Source organism: Hylobates moloch, unplaced genomic scaffold (assembly GCF_009828535.3).
Source record: "Hylobates moloch isolate HMO894 unplaced genomic scaffold, HMol_V3 SCAFFOLD_1, whole genome shotgun sequence".
Lineage (NCBI taxonomy): Eukaryota > Metazoa > Chordata > Mammalia > Primates > Hylobatidae > Hylobates > Hylobates moloch.
In genome coordinates, this window is record NW_026652276.1 from 9,512,484 (window position 1) to 9,539,025 (window position 26,542).

Sequence of the window (26,542 nt, forward strand, 5' to 3'; positions counted from 1 at the left end):
GAAAAGCTCTACGACTAAGAAAACAGAATGATTCTACAAATATACTCAACCCTGTGATCAATAGCTTCCTCGTGTGTTTAAGTGACAATATAAATAATAAGACCAAGGAAGAGCCAGACAGGATAAATGTACCCATCCTTCTTACCTTGGATCAAATATACGGTACAAATATTAAACAGCAGAGTTGGAATGCTCATTTCTTGAAAGCGACTGTATTGGAGAGAAGGAACAGAAACAGATTCAACAAAACATACAGCTACATTTGGCAATGGGGGCAGTGTGGGGGAGAAATGCTATACAGTTTCCTTAGCGCTACATTTTACCATGAGCAGTCCCCACCTTCAGTGCACCTACAAGAGGCAGAGCCAGCATCTCTGCAAGTGGGCTTGGGTGGGATGGAGACCTGAATGTGAAGAGCTGCTGAGCTTGCAGAAGTGGGAAATGAGAACCCCTGCTCCTTTTGCTTCAGGCTAATTAAAGCGACCTGCCTGTAAATGGAATAAGGGAACTGATGCTAAACTGATTCATTCCTCTACTCCCCACCTCCAGTTGGACTGGATAAGCATGGTACTAATCAAAGGAATAATTTACCTAATTGCATGAAGCCATCCTGAGAGTTAACTTAGCACGACTGTTCTCCATTACCCAGCCTGGCTTCCCTGTGAAGTGATGATGAGCTGCTAAAAGCTCACTGGATAGTGGGGCTGAATTGCTAGCTGGCTGTTTAAACAGAGGTCAGCAAAGTATGGACCACAGGCAAACCTGCTTTTGTATGACCCATGAGCTAAGACTGGTTTATGCATTTTTAAATGGCTGAAAAATAATCAAAGGAAGAACAATATTTTGTGATGTGTGAAAACTATATAAATTCAAATCTCAGTGTTCTTAAAGTTTTGTTGAAACACAGCCACATTTATCCATTTAAAGCAACGCTGGTGTTTTCACACTACAACAGCAGAGTTGAGTAGCAGAGACAGAGACTGCATGGCCCACAAGGCCTAAACTATTTACTAGCTGGTCCTTTACAGAAAATATCCGTCAATCCCTGCCTTAAAGGCTGGGCCAGGTCAAGGTCACACATAACAGCATTCCACTGCAGCTTGGGTCCCAGGGTATTTAAAAATAATTTCCATTAAAAAGGCTATCTTTACAATTCAAGTCCACTCAAAGAAACTGCCTGCAGTTTGGGTTTCAAAATTGCGCCAAGTAGGATTTATACAAGATGCAGTTGTGAAGCTCCTGGAGTTGAGAGTAATTTGCCCAGGAAGATGGTAACATCAGGTTTTCTCCACCACTACTTCAACTTCCTCTATATTCCCAAAGTCAGTGACCCAGAAGGAACTGCTCACATCCCCTAACCACCTGTCAGGGGACCCATGATGGTGCACAGCTTCCTGCAAATCTCATGCTTATGGAAGCCCTCAGAGTGGCTTCTGGGTACTGCCACCTGACTGATGAGGAAGAGGCTGGAGAGAGAGCCCCAGCAGGCAGTAGGTGTAGCTTCCTAAAATCAGTCAATATTCTCAAGAAACTTTCATAATGTGATTCTTCTGGCACCTGCCACCCTCCCTTGGTATCTTTTCTGAATGCCATGGCTAAGAAGCCTGAGGCCTTGTCTTCACATTATAGTCAGGCAGTCTCTGTAAAGGACCTAAGTGGGAAAGTGCCTGAGAACAGGCTTTGTGTCCCAATAAACAGAAGTGCCAGGGGACTCTGTGACCCCTACCCGCAAAGTCTATTAGTTGGGCCTGAATCACTGAGCAAGAACCAGGCAGAGAGCAAACTTCCCACAGTTCCCCTTCTCCCAAAGCTCAAGATTTGGATATGATTATAAACCATTATGATTCCTTCTACTACAAACATAAAAAAGTCTGGGCCCCTGTTATGGGAGCTCCCTTTTCAGAAATGAGAGACATATGTTATAAATAAACAAAATAAAACAAACATCTATGTTAAGTCCAAGAATTAACTTAGCAACAGAAAACATGGAGATAGAAGAAACTACCTGGAAGGGGTAGTACTCAACCCATAAAACCAAAAAGCACAAGAATGCATTTGGTATCTGCATTTGCTTTCTAAGCAATGAAATACAGGAGTCATTCATGTACCTAGAACCTCTTTAGAACTAGGTTGAACTGTAGGTAAAGGAGACATTTGGAGCAGGTAATCCTACCTAGAAGGCAGTGCTTCCCTATCTGTTTCCCATCACAGTTCTAGGATATGAACTAGTATATACATATGCTAATATATGACAGCACACTAGGGTAGACAAGACTGCTAGTAGGTGGCCCTCATGGAACTGGAGCCAGACTAGGTGGCCCTGAGGGCTGAGGCTCACTATCTCAGACATGGGCTAGGCAGCTCTGGTCTAAGTTGCCACCTGCAAATACACAGTGGTCAAGGTGCTCTACAGTTCTGAGGCTATGACTTCTGAACTAGTAGGTCCGTAACTCAACAAACAATCACCATACTAGTGCTGCACACTCAGCCCCCATTCATTCTGAAAGTCATCATGGTAAACTGACTTCTTGGAAAGGTGAAACTTGTAGTTTACACACTTATTCTGAACCTAAGGGCATGATGTGTAAATAAATGGTACCCCCTCGCACAGACTCATCTCTAATTGAGGCTAGCTTAAATGGACTTTTTAAATTTTTTATTTTTTAAAGGACTGCCACCAAAAGCACGGACATAGTGGTCTGAGGCAAACAAAGCATCAGAGAACAATTCCAAACAGTAGGCTACTCAAAAAAGCACCAAGGAAAAATGGATTTTTGTGAGGGCAAAGCAGGCAGTAGGGGCAGGAGAACAAATGCAGTGACTTCTGAATAGGGCCATTTAGCTGATTTATAAATGACCTCACCAGAGTCCTTTGCTGTGTGAGATTGATGTGCTCCTCTTTCCAAAGCTGGGGTCCATGGACTTGTTTTCGGAGGAGCCAAGGAATCAACTCCAAGGGTGCAAAGACCTTATTTTCAAACCTTAATTAACTGGAACCTAATTAGGACTTCGGAGGGTTTTCTTTCCACTTAAAAGGAAAATGTTTTTCTCTCTCAAGTCAGCATGGTGTAAATGAAGGCAAAGTGAACACAGGGCAATTTGAATTTCTTGCATATAAGCAACTCACTTAACCTTTAGGGGCTTCAGCTCTCTAACTGATAAATTGAGAAGGCGAATAGAGAAGATATCCAAAGCCATTTTCAGCAATAAAACTCTGATTCTGAGACATGCCAACAGATCTTTATCTATCAATAATCTGAGATCATTCTTCTATTTTGACAACTATACCCCATCCTCATATGAGCTGGGATCACCTGATAATCTTCTATAGTTTTTAGAGTATTTCATATATTTAATTCAACTGAACTTTGCAACAAACTGGTGAGGTGAAGTCTCTAAAACGTTATGACAGAAACTTTCCTGTGATGTGCTTCAGCAGCCATTGGTTGGTTATTCTAGAAGTTAGAAAAAGAAGAGAATCAAACAGAGGAGACAAACCCATCACTAAATGTTTTAATTTATATAGATGTATATTCATTCACTAATTTTTTGTAAATGTAAGGCTTTCAAAAAGGGAATGCTAATCGGAATTCTACATAGTCTTTTCTGGATAAACTACACTCACAATTCACTGTTCATATGTTATTATTTGGTTTCTTTAAAAAGAATGAGAATTTAGACATTTATGAAGCAATTTGAATACAGAATGCTTAATGGATTTTATAATTATCGCCTGTTTTACAACTGAATTTTTAAAGACTTATCCTTATCCAGGTCTTTCAAAAACATTTAACTTAGTTTTTATAAAAACAACAGCTTCTTTTTTATGTTCGTATTTGATCAGTTTCCCTGATATTTAGTTAAACTGCATAATTACAAGTACAACTGGCCTAGCCAGGTTTGAGAATACACATACCACTCCCCTGGTGGGGGCCAAGGGAGAAGGCAGTACTAGACAGCCGGTGCCACCGGCTGCATCACTGATCACTGCGTTTTACAGAGGGAACGATGAGCACTGGCTGAGATATTGTGGGGCTGGACTAGAGCTGGGGGAGGGAGGTTAGGGATAGAGAGACAGATTTTGGCTTGTTAGCAACCAGTTAGTAGTTAGAATCACAAGGGGTCACTCAGGGTGGGAGTATGGATAGAGAAAGAACAAAGCTCAGGTAGATCCCAGGGAATGCCAACCCTAAAGTGGTGGACAGAAGAGGATTCTGCAAAGGGGGCCAGCAGGACATTACTGGAGATGTACATAGAGAAACAGAGAACCAGGAGGTGGGTTTCAAAGGGGCTGGTGCAGGTCAGAAGTCTAAGAAGCAAGAACTGTGAAGTGTCCTTGGACTTGACAATCAGGCAGCCACCTGTAAATGAGAAACAGAGTGTGTTCACACTCCCATGAATGATTTCTTAAAGGAAGGAAAGTAGGTATTCTGTAATCCCCTATGCCTTTAGTTTCTCTTCCACCATGTCTGCTGTCTTCTTCAGCATCCGCTCTGCCTCCTGTCTCCCTGTCAGCATTCTCACGCAGACAGGCCTGCTCAGGCTGCCCAAGCCTAGGCTGGGGAAGGAGGAGCTGGAGAACTCCAGAGGCTACCCTGACTCTGCCATGCACAGGCAGGACAGGTCATCCACTGGTCCCAACGGCAGCCACTTCTTCCTAGGCCCAGGGCAGCACCTATTTGCAATGCCTGCTAAGAAGCATTTGTGTAAGTCTGTTGCAAAAGGGAGGATAAAATCAGAACTTCAATCAGAAGGCTTCACAAGGCCTTTCAGATTTCTCCCAGCTGACAGGCTCAGGGAAAGAAGTCTGCATGAGGCGGTCTGGTGAACAGTTCCACGCTCCTAGCCACCTCATTTCAGACACATGGAAACTTCCCAGAGCACACAACAAGCAAGGAAGGAGAGTTTGGGTGAGAAATATAAATAAAGGAGAAAAAAAGTCCATAATACAAAACATAGTCTCTGCTCTGTAATATACTGACAAGCAATGAAAAAAGAAATCCTGGGTCCTAACAGTTACCAACTCTCAGACATGGAAATTCAAGCAGGTTTAAGTGACAGCTGCCTAAGTCCCAGAGGGCTGCCAGCATGGCTGTGAGACTTCAGAGTTATCAATAACAATCCAGGCCAATGTGTTCTTCAATAGCCAATGTTCTACAGCAGGGGTCCCCAACCGCCGGGCCATGGGCCATACTGGTCCATGACCTGTTAGGAACCAGGCCGCACAGGAGGAGGTGAGCAGTGAGTGAGTATGACCACCTGAGCTCCGCCTCCAGTCAGGTCAGTGGCAGCATTAGATTCTCATAGGAGCTCAAACACGATTGTGAACTGTGCATGCGAGGGATCTAGGCTGCACGCTCCTTACGAGAATCTAACGAATGCCTGATGATCTGAAGTGGAAGTTTCATCCCGAAACCATCCCCCACCCCTGGTCTGTGGAAAAATTGTCTTCCATGAAACCCGTCCCTGGTGCCCAAAACAATGGGACCGCTGTTCTACAGTCTCCTCAGTTCTCTGCTTCTTCAGATATTAATCTGGAATTTGTAAACAAATAACTCTTTTTTGGGAGATGAGGTATAAGAAGAAACGCTTTTTTTCCAAGCCTTCCTATCAGATACTGGTCAGCCGCCTCCTAAATTTCCATGTCTCCTATTCTTGCCTCCATTAAAGAACAGGTCTGGGTAGAGACCTGAGGTGAGGATCGCGGACTGGACACAGCCTTACCAGGGAAGACCAGCTGGGGGTTTTGGTCAGAGCCACCCACACAGACCCCCTCTTTGCCTTGGCTCATGTCATTAGGCCTCATGTACCTGTGGAATCATACGAAATACAGAATATTTTGCATAACATCCTGTATTTGGAGAGTGAATGGGAGTTAGTTCCTGCCGGCCTCAGAGGACATGATTTGAGTGTGGTGCCTGGGGCAAGGAGAAAGAAGGAAGAGTCTAAGCCTGCCAAGCTGCCCTCATCCACACTGGGTTCAGGCACGAGTCAAATCTGTTGGCTGCACTAAAAAAACATGTACTGACCTGATCCAAACGAAGTGCGCCGTCCACGAAGCGCTGCTGGCGTAATTGCTTGGCAATTCCGTGGAGATTCAGGACGGCCTGGTGTACCTCCTCGCTGCTATGCTCTGGGGAAATGGGGGGCAGCTCTTTCGCAGGGATTTTCTCATTTGGGCTTTCAATCATGCTCTGTGCATGCTCGTAGCTAAGTTTGGTGCAGGAGCGGATGACGGTCCGGCCAAACCATTCATCAAGGATCTGCAAAGATGGACAGATTACAAGGGAACTGTGAGGACAAATGTTTTTCAGGTTTTTCTTCCTTCAACCATTCATCCATACACATTCAACAAAGATTTATTGAGCACTGACTGTGCGCTCAGAATGGTGGCAGGTTCAGGCTAGGCACCCAGATGAATCAGAGATGGAAGCTGCTGCCCTCAGGGAGCTTAGTCTCCACCTGGCGTGGAATTAATCCAATGGGCACTGGATGCCTATGGACGGTCCCCAAGCACACCAGTGACACAGGCAAGGCATGCTGGAGGCTTTTTCATTAGTTTCGGTGAGTGGGCATCAATGTCAACACTGAGGGGAGTAGAGGAGAGAGCTGCCAACAACGTGGCAGACAGGGACTCTGTGGGCTTGGGAACAGCTCAGATGTGGGGTGAGGGAGAAGGGGAAGGCGGGGCCACTGACAGAAAGAGTGAACACAGGTGGAGAAGGAGGATGGGGCTAGAAAGAGAAAACCCATTCCGACTGTTCCATTTTGGGCACATATGTAGAGACAGAAGTCTAGAACACGCTTCTCAATCTTGGCACTGTTGGGCTGAATAATTCCTTGTTGGGCAGGGGGCTGAACTGTATATTATAAAATGTTCAGCAGTATCTCTGGCCTCTATCCACTGGATGTCAGGAGCACCTCTCCCGACCAAGTCGATAATCAAAAATGTCTCCAGACATGGCCAAATGTCTTCAGGGGGAAAGCTGGCCCAGGCTGAGAACCACTGGGCTTGAAGGAGATATACCCAAGTTTAGTGGTGGTGTCAGCTGAACGGCGGGATTACCACTGAGGTGCATTTTATTATTTTCACTTTTCTGTATTTTTTATAATAAATATGTATTACTTTTAAAACAAAAAAAGAACATTAAAACATTTTGGGGACTCCTGGGTCTGAGGTTCAGGGAGAGATGTAGGTGAGGGGATCTGGCAGGCATTCGGATGTGGGCCTGGGCCGTTTGGAGGTGGAAGGATCTATAGAAAAAAGGGTGGTCAGGAGAGGCGGGGCTGCTTGGCCTAACACCTCCTTCATGTTAAGGAGAGAAGAGAAGCCAGGGAATGAAAACAGTAGAGAAACAAGAGAGCTGAGAGAGACAGGACAAAAACCAGGAGTGACCGATGTTAGGAAAAGCAGGAGAAAACAGCTTTAAAAAAGGGGACTCAAAGGCAACACGGGGCACTCACAGAGCAACTGCTATGAGATAGGCATTGTTCACACTCTCCATATGGCAACTATTTAATTCTCATAACAACGCTATGAGGTAGGAATTTTGCTGTCCTCTTCTTCAGTTGAGGAAACTAAGGCATAGAGAAATTAAGGAATTTGCCCAAGGTTACACTGCTAGAGACTGGCAAAGCTGGGAACTGAACCCAAGCAGTCCAGCCCTAGAGTCTCTGTAAACCACAAGTGTATGTCCAATGCCACTTGGATGTCAAGGAGGAAAAAACAAAGACAAGCTCCTGGCATTGAGCATTTGCCGGCTGGTGGTATTTAGGAAGGCTGTTTTAGGAAAATATAGGGCAGGGGCAGAGTCACACTGCAAAAGGTTTAAGGCATGTACTGCAAATGGGTTCCGGAGACACCGTGAGGAGAGCTCTAGCTCTTCTCACTCCCAGGGCAGCCAGAGCTTTGGCCTCCCATCAGCCTCACGCACACGTCCCCTGTGCTACTCAAACAGCAACATCTTCTGTGTGTGACATGACATGAAAAACCCTGGGAAGCACTGGGTTAAGGATAGGTGGGGGCATCAGAAGTGGAGGCAATGCAACCAGTGTGGATGACCACTTCCAAAAGAACAGGAGGGAAAGAGTGCTTTGGAATGAGCAGAACAGAGGGCTGTGTGGCAGTTGTAGGGTAAAGAAGAGAAACCAGCATTGAAGGAAGATTGAAGACACAAGAGAACAAAAGGGATCTTGGGCCAAGTGGAGGCCATCCATCCTGGACAGAGGAAGCGCGGCCTGGTGGGGAGGAAGAAAGGAAGGAAAGGGGAGGAGACCTTGAGGGGAAGAAGAGGGAAGCTGAGAGCATGACTATCACAGAATCCCAATCTATGTAGTCAAGCAGGAGGCAAAGAACAAAGGAGGCTAGGTGGAGTTTGAGGGCCTGAGGAGAATGGAAAAGCTCTGAGATAAATGCGTGGAAGTGTATTTTCTGTACAAGAAAAGGGAGAGAGCGTCAGTCAAGAGCAGAACATTTTACCTGTTAACCTGGGCTTGCAGACATCCCCCTTGCCTTGCTCTTCACCACCCAACCCTTCTGTTCACAAGCTCTGAGACAATGCTTTCCGAAAATGCCAATTGAAGAGTATGTAGGCATTCCCCATGGGGAAGGACTGAGCCCAGTCCAGGAGCTGTTCACACCACAAAGCCTCCAGGGAATACAGCTTCTGCCCTGGAAGGCTGGAGAGACCACTTTGGTACCCTCACCCTCCCTTAAAGGAAGAATCAGTACTCTTGAAAAATGGCAGCCATGGGGTAGAGGAAGAGAATGGTGGCAACTACTCACATTTTTATCCAGAGCAAAGTCTTATAAGAATCTTCAATCTGTAATCACTGACTTTAACTTTTCTTTTAAAAAAATCCTGAAACTATTCTTTCCATATTATTCCAAGAACCACCACTATCCAAAGATATAAGGGATTCAAATAATCTCACAAATCTTCTACTGTGGCAAGCAGGTCTGAATTTGGCTCTCAGGAAGCATGTGTGTGCTGTGGGCAAAAGCAACTGTAGAGTCAATTCCAGGTACCACCTGACAGTCCCAGTGGGGAGTGCCACGTGCAGATCTCCAGAAGAGTCTGAAGAGCCCCTTTTAGGCTCAGCCAGGCTTGTCCTCTTCGCACATCCACATTTCCTGAAGAGCTGCTCCAGCCTCCTCTGGAATGACAGGGCCATGACCTCTTCATTCTTGTGGTCTCAAAGGTTTCCCCTGGTGATTTAGCTTGCTTCCTTTTCTACATTTCATTCCAAACCCAGTCACTCCTCCTGTGCGTCTATATTGAGCTGTACAGTCTGCCTTCAGCATGTTCAGGGAACGTCAGTTTCAGTTCTATTCCACTGTTCTCTTTCACATTTCACAAGTGGTCTGGAGGTTCCCTCCAGCACCCAGCATTCAGGTCACAGGGTCTGCAGCCTCCCAGGGTCTGCGGTCTTTCTCCCTAATGAATGCTCCAGCACAGGGCAACCACTGCACCCTGATCGGGCATCTGCTTTCACGTAAACCATGGGTCAAGAATTGCTTTCAAAATCTAGTGAATTTTGGCCAAGCACGGTGGCTCATGCCTGCAATCCCAGCACTTTGGGAAGTCAAGGCGGGTGGACTGCTTGATGTCAGGAGTTTGACATCCTGGCCTGGCCAACACAATGAAACCCCGTTTCCACAAAAAAAAAACAAAAACAAAAACAAAAATTAGCCGGGCATGTTGGTGTGCACCTGTAATCCCAACTACTCAGAAAGGTGAGGCATGAGAATTGCTTGAGTCTGGGAGGTGCTGGTTGCAGCAAGCCGAGATTGCGCCACTGCACTCCAGCTTGGGCGACACAGTGAGACTCCGTCTCAAAAACACTATACAAACAGAAAAAAACTTAGTGAATGCTCCAGGCCCTCCTCCCTGAAATATTTATGCATAAAATGTAGCAGCAAGTTCCACGAGGTTCCCAGACACCCCTGTACCCTGCATGCCCAGGTCTCCCGGCTCTAAGCACATCTCTGTAGCTCCCTCTCACCCCTCTGATTGCTGGCCCTGACCAGAAGCCACTTGGAATCCTGAGGTATTCCTAAAATTGATTACCTGAGACTTGCCCAAAGCAGCAGCTTGTCACTCTTTACCAAAGCCTGCTCACCGCCTGGGAAAGAAGGCCTGGGAAAGGCCTGAAACCATCTTCTGCAGACGCCAAGCAGAAAAGAATGGAGTCTGTTGTCGTGTGACACAGAGAAAGGCAGCAAGAAAGCAAAGATCCAAATGGAGGGGGTCCTCGGAATAGCCAACCTCACAGTATGGAAGGCAGGCCTCTCTGTATGGAACACCTCATTACTTTCCAATTTGGAAACTGGATTCACATCAATGCCCAGTGCATAACCAAAGCCAGTGGCAGAAGACAAAAGGACAGAGTTTTTCATGGAAAAAGTAGAAATAGCAGGGGGAGCTTCAGAAACAAAACTCTTCATAAAGAAGATCATGTCTTTCCTCTTTCCTTTCTTTTTTTCTTTTGAGACAGAGTCTCGCTCTGTCACTCTGTCGCCAGGCTGGAGTGCAGTGACACGATCTGGGCTCACTGCAACCTCCGCCTCCCGGGTCCAAGTGATTCTCCTGCCTTAGCCTCCTGGGTGGCTGGGACTACAGGCATATGCCACCATGCCCGGCTCATTTTCTGTATTTTTAGTAGAGATGGGGTTTCATCATGTTGGCCAGGATGGTCTCGAATTCCAGACCTCGTGATCCACCCGCTTTGGCCTCCCAAAGTGCTGGGATTACAGGCATGAGCCACCACGCCTGGCCCCTCTTTTCTTTCTTAACCACAGGATTTGGGTCACTCTTCTGTAGGCAGGTGAGTTTACTACACATACTCTGGAATACCACTGTTCAGAATGTCAAATTAAATACAGTGCCAACACCAACTGAAGGCATATTACTGGGAAAAAACTACTGAAAAAGGAGTACATGATTATGTACTAAAGCATTGTAATTCAAGGCCTACCTACTGTACTAAGTAAGACTGGAAGTAGTCTAATACTGGGAGTATTCTTAAACCTACTACTTCTAAAATCTCCTTAACACATCTGGGAGGAGTGCATTGTTCAGCCCATTTCACAGTTGAGAAAACAGGCCAGGAACTTGTCAAAAGTCATACAAACTCCTAAGTGGCAGCCAAGACCAGATCCAGTTAAAGACAGACCCAAAATCTAGTGTGACTTTTATTCCATTTCAGGTGAAGGTCATAAATTAGACAGAGGCAGATGATGAAGTAAAATAAACCAAGTATGTCTCAAACACATATCAACTTTCTGTATTGATACAAAAGTATGACCACCTCCTTTGAAAATTATTCAGTTCCATTCAAATGTATTTTTAAATTTATCCTCTGAAAAATGTCAGCACCTCATTAAGATATATCTCTGGTTGAAAAACTGCAAGTGGGGTTAATTTATAATCTTAAATAATTAGGTACAAAATCACTTTTGCAGTAGCTCCAGGCTTCCGTATGCAAAATATTTTGTTCAAAAAAACATGAGGAAGAAAGAAACCTTTTCCTGATTGGAACAAAACCAGGCTGTTTGGAGTGATGGAGGACGGGGGGGAGGCGGAGAGGATTTTGGCTGCTTCTTAGAGCTACGAACACAGGGCAATCATCCTTAGTAGGGGCAGCCCGGCAGTGAGAGAAGTCAAAGGTGCCAAGAAGCAAGTGTCTGAAAAGGACTGGGCCGAGAGAGGACGGGCTGGAAGACAGCAGAGAGAGGCAGGTCATGCCTGTGGTGGAAAGGACGCCAACTTGCTAGGGAAGGTCCTAGTAACTGCAGAGGACAGAGGCAGTGGGGTGGCTAGAGCAAACAAGCGGCTACTCCACAAGCCCCAGTCCTCACACTAGGGCCACCATCACTGAGCAAAGCTCAGGCCTCCCCTGAAAAAGGAAGAGACGAACATGGTAAGATTAAGGCGTGAATATCAAGACTGAAGCACCATTGCACACAATCCACTTATACCCAGCAGAATGTTCGCTTTCTCTTCACAGGTGGCTCACTGCAACTTCTGCCTCCTGGGTTCAAGCAATTCTCCTGCCTCAGCCTCCCAAGTAGCTGGGACTATAGGCACCCACCACCATGCCTGGCTAATTTTTTGTATTTTTAGTAGAGATGGGGTTTCACCATGTTGGCCGAGCTGGTCTTGAACTCCTGACCTCAGGTGATCCGCCCACCTCAGCCTCCCAAAGTGCTGAGATTAAAGGTATGAACCACCACGCCCAGCCAAATATTTGCTTATTTATTTATTCATTCATTTATATTTTAGAAACAGGGTCTCGATCTGTTCTCAATCTGATCAGGTGATCCTCCTGCCTCAGCCTCCTAAGTAGCAGCAAGGCAGAGAGAAATTTTGACGTGGAAAGGGGGACTTCAGCAGTTGAAGTTGGCTAGCCTCTCTCATTTCCAAGAAGGAGAAATGAAAGGTACTTGGGAGAATGATGGGTCTTAAAGGAAAGAGGAGTGGAAAGCAAGGTTGAGGTTGGAACCCAAGAAAAAAGGCTTGGAACCTAGTGACGAATAAAAGGATTCCCAAGTAGCACGGAAGGTTCAGCTGAGAAAGCCCCAACTGGCACACAACATAATTCTACAATGCCCAATTCTCAGAATGGAATGAGTTAAGCAGGGAGGAAAAGATCTGCTCAGCTACAAGGAAGGGGCAGAGGCTTGAAGGATATGAGAAGATGGCAGGTGGGGAAACTCAACCTTGACTGATGTCAGGTCCCTGGAGCTGGGGAGGGGGCCTGCAGCACAGCAGAGAGCTCAGTTATACATGAAAGGCAGCTTCTCTCCTGTGAGCAGCAATGCTCCAGGACGTGAGAGGAGAGGCTGGCTGCAGGAAGACTCTGGAGTCCATGCATTTCTAGCACAGAAGACTGGCAGAAAAGAACAAGGAAAAAGTTACCATTGTAAGGGCGTTTTATCTTTTATTCTGAATGAGAGATTGGAAAGTTTTAATGGAGAGACAAGGCTTAAGATTCAGAAGGATCACTCTGACAGCTGTATGCAGAAGAGATGACGTGGGGCAAGAGCAGAGGCTGCAAGGACAGTCAGGAGGCCACTGTATTTGTCAAGGTGAGAGAGAACAGCTTGGACCCAGGTATTAGTGCCGGTAGTTAAGGAAGGGGGCTGATTCTGGAGGCATTCAGAAAGCAAAGCAGCGATGACACACTGGCAGACTGGATGCAGATGTAGCATGGGAGAAAGACCAAAGTCAAGAATGAACCCGTGGTTTTTGACCTAAGTAAATGGTTGAAACAGGCGACTTCCATAGTACACTCCGGGTTCTGACTAATCCTATACAGCACACAGCAGGGATGTCACAGGAGATGCAAACTGAGGACAGCTAATCAATTGTGAGACCCTTCTTTTATTATTCTAATCTTTGGCCCTAAGATTCTAAGGTTCTAAGGTCTAAGGACTTAGTTACTAAGTCAGAGAATAAGACTCTCACAACCAACATGTGAGAAATATGCTAAAAATAAATTATTCAGCATTTATTGACCTAAAAGCCTGAGCACTAGCTTAATGAATGCATACATGTCCAAGATTTTCTTGTGAGTGTTTAAAAAAAAATTTAGTAGGCGTTAAGAAAACGTTGGAACACTCTTTCTATAGCTCACCATGCCTGCTCCAGAAAGTAAGCCATTCCAATAGACTAAGGAAAAATACACAGCTTTCTCCACTTCAACTCCAGGTGAGAGACTGGTGGCTACACAGCAGCTGTGGCATGATGCTGTTGGCCCTGCTCTGGCTCCTTCTAAGTCCAAACCTTCACGCCAAGAGAAGTCACCACTGCATGCAAAACCAGCCTCAGACTTTGGCCACACAGGCTTCAGAGACCCTCCTCTTCATCACTGGATTCTTGATGCAGGGCTACCCCTTGCCCGTTGGCCTTCTCTGGCTCCCTGACCCTCCCATCTGGTTCCGAACTTTGTTCCCCCGGCCCTTGCTAAACTCAAGCTTTCCTTGCCAGCGTTTTGAGGAAGGACCATCTCTTGGATGTGAGTCTGGAATCTGACCTCTCATTTCATGCATCTTGATTGTGGGTAAGAGATACTCATCCCAGGACTAACCAACCAGGTCTACCTCTCATGTGGTCGCTTGGTCTGGGTAGGGTGTTTGGATAACCACAGTACAAGGAGTGTGGTTAGTGGGCTTTGCCCTACAACCCTGTCTCTAGTCCAAACTCTCATTACTTCCGATCTGGCTTGGTTTGCACTGAGGCCCACAGCCCCTCCTGGATCCTGTGCCTACTTCACACCTGCTCTCTAGTCCCTAATGCCAGTGGCCTGGGCACCAGACACTACCTCCAACAGAAACCCCAGAGGCCAACTGAGTTACAGAGTTTGCCACTTTCTAGTGCTTCTTTTATGACCCTCATATTTTAGAAGCTCATTAGATTGGGCAGCTTTTTATTTCTTGGGTCTGACTTTGGCAGGCAAAATTCAGACTCAAAGTTCTTTTCTGTTAATTCAAGTTAGTTTTCTTCTATGGGCTTTTATTTTCTGTTTAGTTAAACTTTCACAAAAATAAGCATTTATAAAAATATAAAAGCTACACATGTTTTCAAAAAACATTAGAAAATACAAAAAAGTAGAAAAAATTACTCATAGTTTTACTACCCAAACATAACTGCTATTGGCATTCGATTTTATTTCCTACTGGTCTTTTTCCATTCATTTTTTCCCCTATGCATGCTCCCACCCCCACCAAAATATGATTGCTGGCATACTGTCCTCATAATTCCTTCTTTGTTTTCAGATAGCATTTGCCTCTTAACTCTTAAAAAAATCTTTAAAAGGGTACTTTTTTTTTTATTAACCCAATATTTAAGAGCCATAAAAACCAAATATAATGTGTATAACTTGTTTTGATCCCAATTCAGGCAAATCTATGGGAGAAAGCAAAGAAATCTATTACAGACTGGGTTCAGAATGACACCAAGTCATTAGTAGTCAGTGTTAGGTGTGCTAATGGCATTGTGGTACATAAGGAAATGTCCAAAATTTTTTCAGCTTCATACTAAAATATGTATGAGTGAAATGACATATCTGTGGTTTGTTTTAAAACACTTTGTCTTGATAGTTGAATCTGGGAGGTGGGGAGGATGGGTTTATTGTGTGCCCTTTACTTTCATGTGTTTGAAATTTTTCACAATAAAAATATTAAAGTATACATAGTTAAAATAGTTTTAAAGTATTGTTATGAAAAACAGCAGCCCCCATCGCTCTCTGTTACTTCCCAAGAGTAACTACTTTTACTTCTTTTAAAAGAGTATTTGGATATTAACTTTCTACATAACCTGTCTGCTACTTCCTGATTTTTTTTAGGCATTATTTGCAAACTTTTCACTACAGAAGATAATTTATTTTTTCTTCCATACACACTCCCTCCCCCACCATGCCCACACAACTATTCAAGTCCTTAATCCTCCTAATACATGACAATGATCAGAATTCATTTTATCAATCTACTATTATGGTTGCATAAATACTAAGTGTTACTTTTCTTTTCTATACAACTTTTTATTCTCCCTGGAATTAATAACTTTTTATTTGCTTGATTTTTCTTTGTGCTATGCATATTAATCTACCCCAAACTTTCCACCAACTGTCCATTTGGTTCTCAAGGTATGGTCCATGTACCCCTAGGGATCCCTGAGACCCTCCCAGGAGTCCAGGAGGTCAAAACTATTTTCATAAAAATACTAAGGCAGTGTTTGTCCTTTCCACATGCTGACATTTACACTGGTGGCACAAAAGCCCTCATGGGTAAAGCGGCTCCCTTGGTGCAAATCTGACAATGGCACCCAGCACACCTGTGGCTACTGCACTCCAATACCTCATACTCGTATTGAACAACCAAATGCTCTGGACAGAAGAGTAAAAACTATTAATTTTACGATGTCTCAACCCTTGATTGCTTGTCTTTTTCACTTTTGCTGCATGTAGAGGTATGCTGGCGGTCTTGAGGAAAAGCACTTACATAACTGAGTCGTGAAGTGAACTGATTGCTCATTTTATGGAACACCATTTTTACTTGAAGGAACAAATGACACACAAACTATAGTTTAGACTTGGGTATTTTGGGGAGATAAGACAGCACACTCTCTGGTGTCTGTTTTTTATTTTTTTCCATCCACACAAGGTCTCATTATGTTGCCCAGGCTGTGCAATCCTCTTGCCTCAGCCTCCCAAAGTGCTGGGATTACGTGGTGTGATCACGGCTCACTGCAGCCTTGACTTCCCAGGCTTAGGTGATCCTCCCACCTGAACCTCCTGAGTAGCTGGGACTACAGGCACATACCACCACATCTGGCTAATTTTTGTGTTTTTAGTAGAGACAGGGTTTCAATATGTTGCCCAAGCTGATCTCGAACTCCTGGGGTCAAGCAATCTGCCCACTTCGGCCTCCCAAAGTGTTGGGACTACAGGCGTGAGCCACTGTGCCTGGTCCAACCAACTTTTGAGAAACTATTAAAGTTTGGTGTAGTACAAAAATGAATAGCCACAATTATCTGAAAAAGTTATTAAAATGCTCCTTTCTTTTCCAGCTACATATCTACATATCAACCAAAACAACTGATTCTAACGGACAGAATGTAGAAGCCCATGAGAGGATCCAGCTTAGCGTCTTCTTCTTTTTCTTTTATTTTTTTCAGACGGAGTTTCACTCTTACTGCCCAGGCTGGAGTGCAATGGCATGATCTCAGCTCACCGCAACCTCTGCCTCCCGGGTTCAAGTGATTCTCCTGCCTCAGCCTCCCAAGTGGCTGAGATTACAGGTGCCCACCACCAGGCCCAGCTAATTTTTTGTATTTTTAGTAGAGATGGGGTTTCACCATGTTGGCCAGGCTGGTCTTGAACTCCTGACCTCAAGTGATCTACCTGCCTCGGCCTGCGAAAGTGCTAAGATAACAGGCGTGAGCCACCACATCTGGCACTTAGCATCTTCTTTAAGACAGACCTGAAGGACAGTGTAGTAGCCGTGACAGGGATACTGACTATCTGGCCCTTTACAGGAAAAGTCTGCCAGCCCTGATCTCAGTGATTCCTTCACTTCTTTCCTGTATTGGATTATTTGTTTCCTGGGTCCCATGTCTTTCTCTTTCTTCATTTACTCCTCCTTCATTTTGGTGAAGCACATCTTCTGGTGGCTTCCTGAGAAAGGGTGTATGAGATGGACATTTTTGTTGAAGCTTTGTATGTCTGAAAATGTCCTTTCCTACCCTTTTGATTGATAGCTTCGTTGGGTACAGAATTTTGGCATGGAGATCACAGTCCTTCAGAAATTAGAAAGCTTTGCTTCACTTTCATCTAATTTCTAGGGTTGTGGTAGAAAAATCTGAAGTTATTCTGATTTCTGATTTTATTGTATGTCTTTTCTTTGTCCACAGTGTTCTGAAATTTTATAATGATGTGTCTGGATGATGTGTCTCCACCCCTGTGCTAGGCAGTGTGCCCTTTCAATATGGAAAATCACATCTTCCAGGAATGGGGCATTTCCTAAAATTATTTTGTTGATCATTTCTTTTCCTCTGTTTACTTTGTTCTCTATTTCTGGAACGGTCATTGAACAGATAGTGTATATCTTGGACTAGTCTTCTAATTTTTTGTCTTTTCTATCTCTTTTTGGGACAACTCCTCAACTTTACCTTTCAGTAGGAATCTTGAATCTTTAATTCTTCTAACCTGTGTTTAATTCCCAAGAGCTCTTTTTTTCCCTCCAAATGTTTCCTTTTTAAAGTATCAAGATTTTGTGATACAGCTACTTTCTTTTTTAAAAAAATTCCCTAAAGATATAAGTGATAATTTCCTTTCCCTGCTAGTGTGTTTTGTTCTAGTTACTTTTTCCTGTTTGTTTACTTCATTTCCTGTTTGTTTACTTCTTTCCTGTTTTGTTTGTACTCCAGTTGAATTGCACATATACTTAAGAGCCCAAGGGCTAAGTGTAAACTCTGGACAGGGTTTCATCAAAGTAAAATAAAGCTATTGTTGAATCAATGCATTAGTAATAGCCTCCCTATTTTACATTAGAAGCTTCCCTCGGGTTGTCTCTTCATACATGGAAATGAAATCCTAAAAAGCTCTGATTGTGTGGGTGAAGCTTATTGTCTGTAAGCTTTACTGCAGGGAAAGACAGCTGGGCTGCTGATTGGGAAACTCTTAAGGTTAGTATCTTTATGTTTTTATTCCTCACTATTCAGATTCCTCAGAGATTTTCCCATGTCACGACTCATGGATATAGGGCTGGTGACCAGAATTCTGGGGCTGGCAGCAAAAAGAAAGCTGACACTCTTAACATTCATATGCCAACATTCACACAATCTCCCCCAAGGTGTCACTGCCATCAAGCACGTTTGATGTCCTCTAGTTCAGACACCTCTTACTTTACCCTGTCTAGAGAACACATTTCTGATCTTCCACTAAGTTATAGGAGGGGCAATTTTTAAAAATAAACTTTCAATACTGTTGTTAGCCTCATTCTCCCCCAACCCTCTCCCACTTTCTAGAATTATCTGGTACTGTCAATTTCTGAATTGTTTAAGGTTCTGCTGCATAAACTGGGTTGTTTCTTGGCTTTCTGTATTGCTGGCTCAGGATTCAGCTTTCTCAGGACTGCTAAGTCAGTTACACTCATCCATCTGCTACCCGGATTCCAAAATTTTGTTGCTGTTGTCTCCTCTCCCACTCTCTTTGTCCTTGTGGGTTTATGTCTTTAAAAAAAATCCCTTTACTGTTGTTTTAGTGAGGTTTTGGGAGGGAATGAAAGTAAATGTGGGTATTTGATCCTCTATCTTTATTTGGAACCTCTTTATAATTAAATATCTTTTTTTACTTCCATTTAATATTACAGTATAAACACTTCCCATGTTCTTCCATGGTCTCTGTCAACAACTTTAATAACTGCATATATTCCATTGAGAAGGCACCAGGGCTTACTTAATCATGGCCCTACTTCTGAATGTTTGGAGTTGTTACGGTTGCAGGGAGGGGACTAGTTTCTCTTTCATGTATCTCTCTCCTGCTGTTCCCTATGATACGCATAGGCACATCCCGACAACAGGCACAGACATCTTTTTCCTTATGCCTAGAAACCCCTGCTGACATCCTTCTCTCCTCTGTTCTTGGTCTGTGGTTTCACCAACTTGTGCCTTGATTATAGCACCATCTTGCTAATTCATCTTCACCGCTCCAATCATCCTGCATGACAATGCACCACTGACCTTTCTACAATCAGCTTTCTCATGACACTTCAGAGGAACCCTAACACCTACAATTCATTTGTGATTCTCCAGTTTGATTTCACCCCACCTATGTAAACTTCCCACTTTACCTAACGTCCTCCTCCAAACAGGCTCTGCTCTCCTAACTGCAGGCTGGGCTGCCCCTCCTGCCTTTGCCAATCCTCATTCAATCCCACTTACACCCTGTCTCCTGCGTAAGCCTCCCCAGCACCACTCTGCTTACTCAATTTCTTCCTTCACCTGATAACAGACAAGAAATCTGTTCTAAGCGCTTAGGGTCAGTCTTGGCTTCTAAGTGGGGCCGACGGCTCTTCCGAGGCAGGGACTCTGACATTTCTCTATGATGGCTACTCCATACCTCCCTTGTCTTACCACCATGGCACCCAAGCCAGTGCCAGGCACATGGTGAGTGCTTCATGACTCATGGAACGGAAAAGAGGTAAGTGGAGAAAGAAAACGTGTAAGTTGTTACCTTGCCCTCTGGAGTCAGTGTCCAGATCACAGAGAAGGTCAGCTTGTCAGACATGGGGTTGAGGCTGCACAGCTCCTCACACAGCAGCCTGGGAAGCATGGGGACCACCTGTAAACAGAGCACAGGCCCATGAGCACCTTTCTCCAACCCGCTTAGGAGAAGCCCAGTGGGCAGAGTTTTGGTGAACAGCTTCAGCTTTTCCAGAGCAAGCTGAAGATGGAGGTGGCTCTGTTCCCAAAGACTCTGCAGAAAGACCACACTATTGTATACTTTTCCATGCGCCTCTAGAGTCAAATAGGAATGTGAGCTGGGAAAGTGAGGAGAACTGGTAAGGGAAGACAAAGTACAATGCAGGCAATGGAAAATAGCTACACTGTATTATCTACCAAACCTGACGCTCCAGACTCAAGAAGTACTTGTGCTTTTGGATATAAGCACTCCAGCTGAATTATACATATACTTGAGAGCCCAGGGGTTGAGTGTAAACTCTGGACAGGGTTTTGTTAAAGTAAAATAAGCTATTGTTTTGTTGAATCAATGTTTTAGTAACTGAATATACCGCAATTTACCAAATTACATGTTGGAACATTAAGAGAATACTTCAATAAAATATCACTAGAGTGATAAAACTGAAAGGGTCATACATCCAGGTTTCCTAGATAAACATTGTGATAAACTAACCATTTTCCCATTTTTTAAGCCTAAATTATTTCTTCTCCTTATTGATCTTTCTGTTCTATAATAAACTGAGTCAATGGTATATACTCTTTAATTAAAAATTGTTTTTCAGCTTACTTTCAAATGATGACTTGCAGTTGTCCCAAAATAATACTTGTTTTTTTTCTAGTGTTCCAAAGATGAAATGAATATCTCTATCTGTATCTCCTGAAAATACTTCAAAAACTCTCTCCCATCTACCACTATCTGTTCCCTTTCCCATATTTTCCTTGATTAATGGCAGGACCATCCACCCCACCTCTCTAACTAAAAACATCAGTAGTACTAGCCATTTACTCAACATACTTACTATGGCCCACTTTGGCTTGCAATGTTGAGCATGGATGACACTGTAACCCCATGCTAGGTAACTGAGAAGTGATAGGCAAAGGGTGGCCATGCTGTAGTTGAGGTACATTCAGCAAACTATGCTTCTTTACGGGCAGAAACAGAACAAACCCCAGCGGCTTCTTATTCTGCGTGAAGTATCTGCAACTGTACTCTACTTTAGTACAGTAAATATCTTTGGTATGGAATAGTAAATTCTAGAACTCATGGCCCACACCAGTAACAAATAATTGGCAATCATCTGGCATTTCTAAAGAACGCCATGTCTTTTAACATCTGTATGAAACCTAATGACTACCTGATAACTTTGGTAACAGCTTTTCCTAACAGCCTTCGGTAACAGCTTTTACAGACAACTACTTTTGAAATTTTTTTCTTGCCATTACTTTTGCACCATCAGTTCAGACAATACTATATTTTCTTTGCTAACTTATTTTGTGATGCATTAGAACATAATTCAAATATTTAACATTTTCTTGTATATGTCAAGTGTTTTATAAAATGATACATCTTCACCTGTTTAAAAATAGTGCACAAAATGGAGAAAGCTTCAATATGATACCATCTCATGGTTGAATGATAAAGATTTCACCTACTCAGCCTCTGGGCTATCCTAGGGACTGAACTGGCACCCTCCCCGCCCCCCGTGCAGTTATATGTTGAAGCCCTAAACCCCAGTGTGACCGTATATAGAGACAGGGTCTTTCAGAGGTAAGTAAGGTTAAATGAGGACATTTACCCTTGCAACTTCTCTGTCAACTGCAAGCATTCCAAAATAAATGAGCTTATTAAAAAGAAAGTCAGTGTTTTCATTAATTGGTGTGTGTTACACATTTAAATATGAAATAAATGAATGCTAATTATCTAGTGAAAACCTAATCTGTTTCTATATGTTGGAATTTGGGGTTCAGATATTATTTGCAAAAAGGGCCTCACCACTTAAAAAAATACAACAAGGTCTAAAGACCTTTTTACAATGAATGAAGTGCAGACTCAGCAGCAGCATGGTGCAGGAAAGAGAGCAAAGGCTTTGCCACCTGAGAGACTTGGGGGCTAATCCTGGGCCCATCGCTTCTTGTACAATTTGGGCAAGTTGGTAAAATTTTGAGTCTTGGTCTTCTTACTGGTAGAACAATACTGAAGATGCTCAGTGAAAGTCAGCTCACTGGCCAGCCCACGGTATCCAAGGTGCGCTGTCACCGGGTGCAGGCATCCCCTTCAGCCTTGTGCCCTGGCCCTCACCCGGGGCACGGACAACACCAGCCACACGGGCCTTCCCACTGCACCCCCTTCACCTGTCTGTGTGCTGCTCCAGCTCTTGCTTGTGCTGGTCCCTCTTTCTGGAACACCTTTCTGGACATTTTACATCTGGCAAACTCTTGTACTTCCTTTCAGATTCAGCTCATTGCCACTGCTAAAAGGTTTATCCAGAATCCCCTAGGCAGAGTGTGTGCTGTGTTTTACACACCTCCCCTGTTCTTTCAAAGAGGATTTGGCGCCATCCTACACAGTCAGCCACTTACTCCATCCTCCCTGCTCTTCCGCTGCATTTACCACACTGTCCTAATTGCTTCTTCAGGTGCCTTGGGTGCCACAGACACTGAAACCTCAGGAGCAAGGGCCAGCCCTCACTCCTGTCTCTCTCTACACCTGATGCATGGGAGGCACTTCCAGTGTGTAGACAACTGACTGGCTTCTGCCCAGGAGACGGACCACCTCTTTTTTTTCTATGTTTACTGCATCACATAAAACATTTTATGAAATATACTAGAGACTTATATTTAAGCATCTTGACAAAAAAACTTCATCAACAACTATTATTTTAAGTACAAGCTACACTGTTTTGGCTACTAACCTCCTAAAACTTATCAGCACATGCAGTGGTTGTGCAGGCTACAAAAACTGTGTGGTGTCCTATATCTTACACAGAAGACATTTTATTAATCACACTGCAATGGTCAGTTACCAATCTAAGTGCTCATGAAAAAGCTGAACTTTAAAACTTTTTGGTTAGTATAATTATATTTAATTTTTAAGAAGTATTCTTTATAAAAGACATTTACCAGGTCTTAAAGCAAAATTCAGATGAAATTCTCATAGAAAACAGTCTTTAGGTCTATATAGTTTTGTAAATAGATGGTTATTCCTCTATGTTTCAAAGGAAAAGGAATTAAGAGGTTACAATCACATTTGCGGTTTGGCACATCACAGCCTCTCATAAATGGGGCCTAATTCCTGCCAGGGTCACTGTGAATGTGCTCTCCCACAACCCCAGGCACAGCGGGATCCCTGTGGAGGAGGGCTGGAAAGGAGAGGCAGGCAGCCCCTTCTGATCAGCTGCTTTCTCAAATCCAAGTCCCATTACATCAGGGGGAGACCCACCTGGACCATGGCGCCAACAGTCCATACACACAGGTCAGCTACATGAGGCCTGCCATGGTTCCTGAGAGCCTCTGGGTGAGGGTGATAAGTGCGGAACACCATGTCTGACTGGAAAAGAAAGGTCTCTCCAGGAGCTAGGAAACTCCTGGCTATCATTAGAACTGTGCAAATGTTCATACATTCCCTGACCCCTTGATCCTCTTCCCCAGTCTTATCCTGTCTTGTCCTCATTAACTTTGCTATGCAGTGTGAACCACATGGATAATTCCTTCAAGGTTCTTTATTTCCCTCACTTCTACTATCCCAGCTCCACAAACCCCACGATCGATCTTATAATCACCCTTTCCTACTTCTGCAAGTCCTCACTGAGCAGTGATGGAGAAAAATGCTGGGCCGTGTGAAGGTGAGTTGCTAAGCTGTCTTAGTTCTTACCTCCATGAGGGTTGGCAGGCCTTTCACCTGTCTTTGTTAGTTCCTTCCCCGTACCCCTCAGATGAGGTCCCAAAATGTTACTACTCTCCTCAGACCTCTTACCTGACTGCCTTCTCAATCTTTCTCAGCAGAAAACCTCAACTCTTCTTCACAGAGAAAACTGAGATCATCAGACTCAATCTGTTGCAAGCAACCTTACAGCTCTTTCCTTTGGCCAATTTCTCCCAGGCCCACTCACTTTACATGTGTGCCCTGGTCTCCTGCCATCTCACAATGAGTGTCTTCCCTGTCCAAGGCCTGGCCCTCTGGCCTTGTGACTCCACCTACCTCTACAATGCCCTCTGGACACCATGAACTGGATGTCCCATGAACATTTCAAACTCTACATGGAGAAGACAAAGGTCAGCATTTTCCTCCCTTCTTCACCTGTTCCACTGACTACATTTCCTACCTCTGTTAAGAGCAGCGCTCTGTCCCAAGTTAAATAAGCAAGGAAGCAAACGACCACCCCTCCCTCAAAACCACCAAAAATCAAAACACCACACCCATGTCTCCCCACACTCCTCACCCCTGTCCCCAGAACACAGCTGGGGATTAGCCTGTGATTCTTCACTCTCCTCTCTCTCCCTTCTACATCCAATCACTTTCCAAGCCTAGATCTGACATTCTAACTCTCTCAAATGAGTCTTTTCCTTTCCTCCTTCCACTGTTCAAGTGCGGATATGTCTCTCTTCCTCTCTCAGGATAAAAACCAGTGACAATTCTGAAGTAGAAATTATTCCAGATAAGACTTGTTTATTCTCCAGACTTCTGCATCTTCTTACTAATCTCCACTCAATGATAATCTGCAATTCCATTTATATTAGGACACACTGGCTTTACCTTCCCAATAGCTAAGGAGCTGAATTTAGTAAATGGACTTTTGCATGTCCTATGGATGAAGGAGGGCCTAGAGGGTTCGATGGGGCCAAGAGGTTTTTGGAAAAGCCTGGACCCTCAATGTTCAGTGGCTAAGGTCACAGGTGGCCAAGAGTTCCCCACGGGGAAGCAGGAGAAGGACCCTATCTCCAAGGGGACAGCAAAGCTAACAGTGGGAAGCTAACTTCTCCATTTTTCCTGCCCTTTGCTTCTCCCTACTTCTTGTGTGATATGCATTGCCAGAATTGGGAAGAAACTACAATTTGAAGTAACTGAAATGCTGCTTGTTCAGAATGTCCATTTGGCACTAGGCTGAAGACATCTATTGTCCTAGTTCTCCTGGGGTCCAGTTAGATATTACCACATTGGTAAACTCTCAAGATTTTGTGAGCAAAGATCTCTATGTTGGGGTAGTTATTCAGAGCCTCAAGACGATATGACTGGGGGAAAGGGCCCTGGTACTGATGGCAATTTTCCTGCCTCTGGCCTCACTATCCTTCAACCACACAGTTGCTAAGGTGATTTTCTATCTTGGTCGAAGGAGACCGTATCACTTTACTACTTGCCCTCAAAATCCGAGCTCCTTCGCCTACCACTCCAGGCTTCTCTTTGTAATCTCATCCGTGGCTCTCTCTACAACTCACACCCCAAGAATTCCAAACTGCATACTGCTCCTTGAACGTTCTATGCTTTTTCTAGCCTCTGCCTGGAATGCCCTCTCTGCCCATTTTTGTTTGTCTAGAAATTTTCTACTCAAAATGTGAAACTGTTCAAAACACGATTGCTTTGTGAAGCCTTCTTGGACCTTGCAGACGCTCCTCTCCCACCACCAGCCCAGGCAGATACAACCTCTCTCTCTTCTCTAACACTTCCTCACCTTTGGGGCACTTCTGTACCTGAAGGTAGCCTGATGCACTGCAAGTGTTTGCTATCTGTCCACCTCCTCTGCTTCCCCAGGGCAAGACCAGAATCTGTCTCATCTTTACATCCCTGGAACATGACACACAGCTAGTACTCAATAAATACCAAGTGGATGAAGACTGATAAGCACTTCAGGCAGCAGAAAAGGAAACGGGGCTTGAAGGATGCTAAGTCCTCTTAAGCATGCTTTGGGGCCAGGACCAAAGTTGAGTCAGGGCAGAGCTTAAGAGCTGGCCGTGGAGAAAAGGGACAGTGATGATAGGACACTGACTTTCTAAGCATTCTGGACCAGGTCTTGAGAGAGTAGAGAGAAATCGATCATTTGGGTAAATATACCACTGCCCAAAGCAGCTGGGTGGGGGTACCAACAAGACTATAAAATCTTATACTAGCCTCAGAGAGCAGAAACATCTGCTAAAGCCACAGCGGGCAGGCTGGCCAAGTTCAGCAGCAGGTTAGCCAGGACAGCCCTGTGACCAACACAAAGGGCCACAGAAGGGAAGAATCAATCATTCAGGCAAAGAGGAGCAGGAAGGACTAGCAGTGACACGGGAGCCAGATGCCCACAAGCCAAGTCATAGGGGCTTCTCCACTACCTGGAGGGGTTGCAGGGCCTCTTCTGCCCCTTTCAGCCCAGGCCTTTGCTGGCACCCCACCCACACTCCCTCAGGCTTTCAGTGCGATAACCCATTGGCCATCACAGCCCATATCTGCAGTCTGAGAATTGGTGACTTTTCCCCCTTTTCTCCGAGGACTTCAAGGTTTTAATAACAAGGTACACTCAGCTAGCTCCCCACTTACACGCTGAAATAACTTAAAGGAAATAGATTAATTCACTTGCCAGCCAACATCTCTGTTTAAAGAGTTTTCTTTTCCATATCAACACTTCCATGAATTCAGAATTTGATCAACTCTTTGCTACACAGTTTGACGTTAACAAAACATCAACACTCTGACAACCTGCTGGTGTCAGAAAGAAACATCTTAAAACTCTTTGGACTCTACATCAAGACAGGCTTCCAATCCCAATCTTTGATCTCTATTATAAAGCAGTACCAATAAAATATCGTAGAGATTTATGGGCGAA

The 26,542-nt window shown here is 44.3% G+C and overlaps 1 protein-coding gene across 1 annotated transcript in view; it reads right to left on the reverse strand.

Moving 5' to 3' along the window:
- DIS3L2 (DIS3 like 3'-5' exoribonuclease 2) overlaps positions 1–26,542 on the reverse strand; it is a 480,187-nt gene that overhangs the window by 194,746 nt on the left and 258,899 nt on the right. Inside the window, exons 14-15 of the mRNA XM_058429965.1 lie at positions 19,738–19,845; positions 6,030–6,263 (exon numbers count right to left, since the gene is read on the reverse strand). Coding sequence (XP_058285948.1) covers positions 6,030–6,263; positions 19,738–19,845 — 342 coding nt within the window. The remainder of the gene's footprint in view (positions 1–6,029; positions 6,264–19,737; positions 19,846–26,542) is intronic.